The sequence below is a fragment of the Eleginops maclovinus genome, chromosome 14, assembly GCF_036324505.1.
Source record: "Eleginops maclovinus isolate JMC-PN-2008 ecotype Puerto Natales chromosome 14, JC_Emac_rtc_rv5, whole genome shotgun sequence".
Taxonomy (NCBI): Eukaryota; Metazoa; Chordata; class Actinopteri; order Perciformes; family Eleginopidae; genus Eleginops; species Eleginops maclovinus.
The window spans coordinates 773,394-781,623 of record NC_086362.1 but is presented as its reverse complement, the minus strand read 5'-3'; the positions used below and the strand labels follow the sequence as shown (position 1 = coordinate 781,623).

General features: G+C 42.0%; 1 protein-coding gene across 3 annotated transcripts; it reads left to right on the top strand.

The window, feature by feature from the left end:
- Positions 1-49: 49 nt before the first annotated feature.
- Positions 50-7,659, top strand: LOC134876091 (sodium/hydrogen exchanger 9B2). 3 transcript variants are annotated; one of them, XM_063900939.1, is made up of 15 exons: positions 54-109; positions 1,325-1,390; positions 2,441-2,521; positions 3,233-3,323; positions 3,543-3,713; positions 4,062-4,204; positions 4,417-4,544; positions 4,718-4,799; positions 5,142-5,235; positions 5,310-5,416; positions 5,653-5,802; positions 5,905-6,013; positions 6,165-6,301; positions 6,783-6,957; positions 7,069-7,659. In XM_063900939.1, exons 2-15 carry the CDS (start codon positions 1,325-1,327, stop codon positions 7,155-7,157), a joined length of 1,623 nt encoding a protein of 540 aa, XP_063757009.1. In that variant the 5' UTR covers positions 54-109; the 3' UTR covers positions 7,158-7,659. The 3 variants fall into 3 exon arrangements, with proteins under 3 accessions (XP_063757011.1, XP_063757009.1, XP_063757010.1); XM_063900940.1 differs by having other exon boundaries at positions 57-109; positions 7,072-7,659; XM_063900941.1 differs by lacking the exon at positions 3,543-3,713 and having other exon boundaries at positions 50-109.
- Positions 7,660-8,230: the final 571 nt, after the last annotated feature.

The following is an 8,230-nucleotide window of genomic DNA, read 5'->3' as shown; positions in this document are numbered from 1 at the left end:
GTGTGTGTGTGTGTGTGTGTGTGTGTGTGTGTGTGTGTTTAAAAGCAGCTGGTTTCCTCTGACCCAGCTGTCACTGGTTGTTCCTCGTTGTTCTCGACACACAGGAAAGGTAAGACTGGACTTAATTTATACATTTTATTAAAATCTTCACTGTTTCTTTTTTGATTGAAGTGTTTTTGGTTCATGATAAAAATGTAATTAATTATAAATTCGTTTTATTTTATTTTTTAAAGGTTATGCTTTTTTATTATTATTTCTTGTGACATTTTTCACACATATGAATTTCCTCCAAACTAAAATCCACAAAACTGTTTATTTATTATCAAATGAGTTATGATTCTATGCTTTTAAGTACATAAATTCAAATGAAACAGTTACATTTATTAAGATAAGATGAGATGTACCTTTATTATCCCTGTGGGGAAATTGGAGTGTTTAAGCAACAGAGAAGAGGAGAAACAGTACAGGTTCACACAGGATGTGAAACACACAGGATTTAAAATGAATAATTAATAAATGTTCATGGAAATAATGTACTTTGTAATTAAGGGGAAACCATACATGTGGTTCACTTATCTGCAGGGTGCAACAATTAAAATAAAATACACAGTTTAGTAATAATTAACTGTTGCAAGACTAAAACTATAGTTCACTCACAGATCCAGCGGGAGGGCGGCCCTGCAGTCTCATTGGTCACCGCCAGGTGGTGCTGCACTGCAGAATATAGAAAACCCACAATGTCCTTTTCTAAAAACACATTTTAGTATAACAGAAGTATATGGTGGTCATTAATACATTCATAGCAAATATTGTTGAATACATATGTGTCATAGTAATGTGCACAAGCAGACCAAAATAAAAAAGGAAAATATAAAATCTTTCAGAAATAAAAGAAAAATTTAGATTTGAAAAAAGTTGCAGGAGTCAAATATTAAATAATAGTCATTAAAGTAACGAGCAATCCAATTCATTATTTTTAATGAGTGTAATAAGATTTAAAAGCATTAATTAAAAAATGGTCTGAGCGGTAGTTCTATTACTGACCAGCAGATGGCGGCACTGTACTGCCAAAAATAGAAAATCCCTCAAAAATATTAAAATATATCAAAGCTCTTCAAAGAACCTGGAAACGTTATGCTCATTTGATTATAACATTCATCAAAAATATTATTTGAAAATAATTCTGCGACAGAAAAGCACTATTCACATCTTTAACATCTTTTGGTTGAACATTATAATTGTTTATTTGAACCTTTTACGTTGTTGTTGTTGTTGTTGTTGTTGTTGTTGTCATATTTCTTTCAATAAATATGTTAAAAATCAGATGATGGACGAAGAATCCACAAAGCGTTACCTCCGGGCGAGTGAGGATGCTCAGAAACAAACTCAGGTAACAACACAGGTGAACACGGTTTATTTATCAGCTTCAAACTTCTTGTTTTTAATGTAGATGTTTTGGTTTTACTCATCCTTCTGTTATTGATACTCAAATTTGCACTGGTGAAAAAATACAAATAAAACAGATATTTTTAATTTTGTAAATGTTTACGTTGTGTGTGTTTATATATTCTATTAAAGTTACGTATCTATAATATTTATAATATGAATCTAATCTGATGAAATGTCATTTATGTCTTATCTGATGTCGTTTCATATAGTAATGATAAGCTAATCATAAACTGCATCTGCAAACACACACACACACACACACACACACACACACACACACACACACACACACACACACACACACACACACACACACACACACAGGTGAGTGTGTGTGCTGGTTTAATAATTAATGTTATAAACAAATACATCTTCTTTATTATTTGACAGACTGAGGGTGATTGATGGAACTCAAAAGAGGAAGAACAAATGTGGGGAAAAAAATGTGTGTGTGTGTGTGTGTGTGTGTGTGTGTGTGTGTGTGTGTGTGTGTGTGTGTGTGTGTGTGTGTGTGTGTGTGTGTGTGTGTGTGTGTGTGTGTGTGTGTGTGTGTGTGTGTGTGTGTCCCTCTGAAAAATGCTAAGATTTGCAACCCTTTATATCAGGCTTTTATTTGGAGCTTAAAGGAAACACTTTGATTCTAATCCAAAGCTTTTTGGGGGGACAGGTCCCCACAATGCGATTATGTTTTAGGACAGACCTCACTATTGCATTAAAACAAGATCAAACACACACACACACACAGACACACAGACACACACACACACACACACAGACACACACACACACACACACACACACACACACACACACACACACACACACAAACAAATGGCAAGTTGGGTGGACAAAGTTCAACTCCTTTTTCACTGTGCTTCTCTTTCCCTCTTTCTTTTCACGTCACTTGTGTGACTAATTGACACATACATAAACACACACACACACACACACACACACACACACACACACACACACACACACACACGAACAGGGAGGGTTTAAAGTTCAGGTCGGGCAGGAGGACAGAGAGATCACCGTCCTGCCGAGGAGGACGACGGACGAACTTGACAAGGTGAGTGGTCAACACACCCACACACACACACACACACACACACACACACACACACACACACACACACACACACACACACAGTTGCTATCAGATAACGCTGAGAAAAGGTCAACTATTAATAGAAACTTTGCAAGAAATTGTAAAAAAAAGGCAGATTTTTGATAAAAACGAGTAGCTAGCCTCCACTCTTCTGCCTGTTCATACGCAGGTTTACATTTTGTGTTAAATATCTGTCTGTGAGTGTGTAGAGGAGAGTGTGTGTGTGTCAGGGATATGACACTCACACAAAACTCAGGATAAGTTAGAAAGGGAATCCCTCTGCGAGTCCTGCTGTGTGTCTCTGTGATTTAAGGCAACGCATTGCACACTGAGGTGTGTTGGCATGTTTCTGAGTTATGAGCGGCAAATAGGCTGCACATTTAAAGAGCATTGTTGCCTAAATATCAAGAGGAGGATAGTTCCTGACACCTGCTGGATTAAACTGCAAATATTAAGGATTGATGGAAACGCTGAGGACAACTTCAGGAGCAACGTTGCTGCTCTTTGGGTTGACAGTTTCATCAGTGTTGCAGTTCATACAGCTGTCCGATATTTAAAGTTGTCATTAATGCTTCTGTTGTTTAAGGGATCATCAACGTTGCTATGGTTACTACGGCTGCTCTGTGTTGCTTTTTCTAAAGTTGATTATATTTCTGTTGCTGATGTTGTCAGATGGCTGACTCCTCCTGCTGCTCCTCTTGTATCCGACTGAAGAACAAATGTCCCCGACCTCGAGGCCTCCTCAACCTCTGCATCACTAAAGGTGTGTGTGTGTGTGTGTGTGTGTGTGTGTGTGTGTGTGTGTGTGTGTGTGTGTGTGTGTGTGTGTGTGTGTGTGTGTGTGTGTGTGACAGACATTTTTTGCACAATTAAATTTATTCTTGAAATTTTAAAAACAATTCTTGCACTATTGAGTTACATTCCCCTGGGGTGTGTGTGTGTGTGTGTGTGTGTGTGTGTGTGTGTGTGTGTGTGTGTGCAGTGGCTGTGTTCGCCCTGCTCTTCGGGGTGGTCTGGTCTATAACAGGAAGTGAATGTTTACCTGGAGGAAATCTGTTCGGACTCGTGGTTCTCTTCCTCTGCTCGGTGCTCGGGGGGAAGCTGGTTGGTATGATCCAGCTGCCCACGCTCCCCCCCTTCCCTCCTCTACTTGGTACGACCCAACACCTCCTCTGTGATGGATCCCCAATAAAACTGACATTAATAATTAAAGGCTTCTATTAAAATACATCTAATTAATTGTTATAAAAATATGAAACATGATATAAATTACCCTGAAAATATCATAATATATTTAAGATCTATACAAATATCTAGATCTATCTTTTGCTTATATTTATAAATGTTATAAATCCTAATAAATAAATAAACAAAACTAAAATAATGTAATGTATGTAATTATACAAATATACACATCATATTATTATTTATAACCCAACAATGTGTTTTAAACCCGATAATAAAATAGGTTTGACTCTTTGTGATTGTTCCTGTGGTGCAGGCATGCTGCTGGCCGGCCTGCTGCTGCGTAACGTCCCGTACATCACGGACGCCGTTTACATCGACACTCACTGGTCCGCAGCGCTGAGGAACATCGCGCTGTCAATCATCCTGACCAGAGCCGGACTGGGCCTGGACCCCTCGGTACACACATACACACACACACACACACACACACACACACACACACACACACACACACACACACACACACACACACACACACACACACACACACACACAAATACAATCGTGCAAAAATAAACTTATAAAAAACAACAAAATTCTGCGTGTGTGTGTTTGTGTGTGTGTGTGTGTGTGTGTGTGTGTGTGTGTGTGTGTGTGTGTTCCTGCAGGCGCTGAGCCGGCTGAAGGCGGTGTGTGTGCGTCTGGCAGTCGGCCCCTGTGTGGTGGAGGCCTCCATCGTGGCCGTGGTTTCTCACTTTCTGTTGGGACTTCCTTGGGTGTGGGGCTTCATCCTGGGGTAACACACAGCAGAAATACACACACACCACTTTAAACATGCAAACTAGAGTGTATTAAAGTGGTGTGTGTGTGTGTGTGTGTGTGTGTGTGTGTGTGTGTGTGTGTGTGTGTGTGTGTGTGTGTGTGTGTGTGTGTGTGTGTGTGTGTGTGTGTGTGTGTGTGTGTGTGTAGTTTCGTGCTGGCTGCGGTGTCCCCGGCGGTCGTGGTTCCCTCCATGTTGCTGCTGCAGAGAGAGGGATTCGGCGTGGAGAAGGTAAAGCGATCACCTGTGGTTCTGCAGTCTGCCACCAGGGGGCGCCGCTCTGCAAACATCACTACTACACACATGTGCAGGCTGAACACCCAGAGCAGGGAGGGCATCCTCAGGTCCTTATGATGAGTACAAGTGACCCCTATGACCTCCAGAAGACCTCTAGAATTACTTAAATGAGGACAAAAACCATAAAAATAGACCTCTAGAAACTCTCAAACCTGCACCAATAAAAATGTATTGCATAGTGACCCCTGCAAGCTGCTGGAATCAAACTTAGGTCCCCATGAACGTATATGTAAAGTATTTTTAAGCTGCTCCATGAGGTTCTGTGTTGCTGTCCAGGGAATCCCGACCCTCCTGATGGCTGCTGGGAGTTTTGATGATATTCTGGCCATAACCGGGTTCTCCACCTGTCTGGGAATCGCCTTCTCCAAAGGTCTGTGCGGAAGAACACACTCTTTTCCGTTTGGTTTTATCCCGTTCTTTTTATATGCCATGTTTGTCCTGCAGGGGCCATGTGGATGAACATCCTGAAGGGTCTGCTGGAGGTGGTGGGGGGGGTCATAGCCGGGCTGGTCCTGGGTCTGTTCCTGTGCTGCTTCCCCAGCAAGGACCAGGTGAGTGCTGTTTGGAATGCAAGGTGAAAGGAATTATGAAAATGTAATTCATTTTGCAAAAAATGAAATAAATGTTATAAATAAAGACTTTTGCAAGAATTCATTTTATATTGCGATGAAATTGAGCAAGATCAAATGAAAATACAATAAATAAAATATGTCATGGGGGGGGTCTGATTTAGCTTGAGACGCTACAGGTGAATAATTGCAGGAGTTATTAACTGTTCTGTCTGCAGGAGGACCTGGTTCTGACGAGGACTCTCATGCTGTTGGGTCTCTCCATATTTTCCGTCTTCTTCAGTCATGTTATTGGCTTCGCGGGGGCTGGGGGTCTCTCTACGCTGGTGCTGGCCTTTCTGGCTGCTCTCGGCTGGAAAACCAACAAAGTAACGCACAAAATATTTCGCTTTACTCTGGACCGAACGCCAGACCAGTTTCCACAGCGTCTTTTAGTCCCGACTGTTTGAGTTCTCAATGTTTGTCTTTAGGCTCCCGTGGCGGCCATGGTGGGTCGGTCCTGGGATATTTTCCAGCCGCTTCTCTTTGGTCTGATTGGAGCGGAAATCAGAATAGCAAGCCTCAGCCCGAGCACCGTGGGTAAGAACCATTAGAACCACACAAACAAACGGTGAAAGGGCTAATGTGTAATAGAGTTTACATTAGCTTGAACTTCCCCAGACCCCCCAAGAGTTGTGCTTTTTAAACACAAATGATCTCAGACTCGTGGTTGTCCTGTCGGTGTGTTCAGGTCTGGGTCTGGCCTGCATCAGCATCGGCCTGGTGATCCGCCTGCTTGTCACCTTCCTGCTGGTTCACTTCGGAGGATTCAACCTGAGGGAGAAAATCTTCATCGCTGTGGCCTGGCTGCCCAAAGCCACCGTTCAGGTGTGTGGGAACCAGCCAACCACCTACTCTATGTCTACTAGAACCTAAGTAATGAATAGAATAATGACTATAACCACCAAAGCTGTAGGATAGACTTCCCTAGACCCTTAATTAGGACCACTTGAACCACCCACAGGAATCTTACAACCTCCTAAAAAGACATCAACTGTATAAAAGAACTGCTTTAATCCCCATTTATGGACTTCTGTTTTGAAGCCGGAAATTGGAAATGTATGGACATCAGGGAGTGGAGTGGCCTGGTACCATTATCAGCTCCTTAACTAACCAGTACATGAGCATAAAACCTCCCAAAGTAACTCTAGATCTCTTCAAAGGACCTCCTCAATTACCCCTAAAACCTGCTATCAGACCCTTACTTTAGGGGCATATATGACCATAAACACTTCCCAGAGTCCCCCTAGAACCCTATAAAAGAACCTCCAGAACCTCCTCAATGAGATCAATGTACTTTGTGTTCCAGGCTGCTATTGGCTCCAAGGCGTTGGACATGGCGAGGGAGGGGGGCGACGAGACCTTAATTAAGTTCGGTTTGGACGTGCTAACGTTAGCCGTGTTAGCAATCCTGACCACAGCGCCCATCGGAGCGCTGGGTATCGGACTGGCAGGACCACGCCTCCTGGCCCGGCAGGTCAAAGGTCAGCACACACACATACACACAAAGCCACATAGTGAGGACCGGGCATAAAGTCCTCACAATGCATCAGAAAGGTAAATCACTTTAAGCAAATCATGCCCTTATCTCTCAGCAGATGACGCAGAAGGCGGAGCCTCAGATCCAATCAGCAACGGGATTGGTCCAGAAAAAGGCAACACGAACCTCGAGAGCAAGCTATGAGGCCTGTGATGGGACAGACAGAAGAAAGCTATGTTATATTTCCTAACCTTCTTCAGGTGCATATATACTTGTAAACATTTATATGTATGTTACTTTGACGCCAGCTTTGATGAGCGTTCGCTCGGCTGTATATCACGCACGACTGCAGCAGCTATTAACATTTCGAATGGAGGACTAGTTAGTGACTATAAAGCCTTTCCCTTTTTAACGATCCAACAAGCACTCCTGTTGGCTGAAGCTAATGGTAATTAGCTGAGCAGGTACTTTAGTTAGCAGGCTAACAAGTTGACATCATTTAAGCTTATAATCAGAAGTGGATTAATGATGAAATATTTGACGTAGAAGCAGAAATTCATCAATTTGGTCTGGTTTTAATTATTGCTCCCACTTTTATTCTATTTATTTTCCAATTAAGATCCATTTTTGCCAAGAATTATTGTAATAAACTGTGATTTCCTTCATGCTCTTTTAATAAAAGCTTAATAAATACATAAAATAAACACTGTTATGTTTTAAGGGTGAGCGTGTTTTGCTATTTCAACTCAAAATCTGTGTTTTTCTGACGCAGTTTGGTGAACTTGGGAAGAATTGCTAGTCAACGGCTAAAGTTAGCTCAGGTTGTTTCTCTGCTAACGTCAGATCCAGATGTCCCATCACTAAAATTATTCGTTAAAAATCACCAAGATGCAAAACTGTGACTTAAAGCTCGATAAAAAGTCAGTTTCTCACAGCTTCTGACAACCTCACAGGACATCAGAGGAAACACTCATTGATGATGCAGACACACAACTCAACAACAAGAAAAAGGCCAGTGGTTTCCTCCCATTGATGTCAGTGCGCCAGCCTTGGCCTGAGGTCAGAGGCTCGATGTCAGGTGATGTGTTTACGATCAGTGTGCACAGGATATAACACCTCCACCTGCAGAGAGCGTGACGGAAACAGACATTAGAGTAAAGGCAGAACAGAGTTACTGAAGTTACTGACAAATAAAGCTGGTTTTATGGTATGTTAGGGCTACTGTAAGGGGAAACATTTTAAATCAGACACAAGAGAAAGGGTACTAATGGGGAAAA

Coding starts and splice junctions, on each gene's coding strand:
- LOC134876091 (XM_063900939.1), top strand. CDS start 1,325: ATGATGGACGAAGAATCCACAAAGCGTTACCTCCGGGCGAGTGAGGAT. Junction 4,545..4,717: donor GTGTGGGGCTTCATCCTGGG/GTAACACACAGC, acceptor GTGTGTGTGTAG/TTTCGTGCTGGCTGCGGTGT. Junction 6,958..7,068: donor CCTGGCCCGGCAGGTCAAAG/GTCAGCACACAC, acceptor CTTATCTCTCAG/CAGATGACGCAGAAGGCGGA.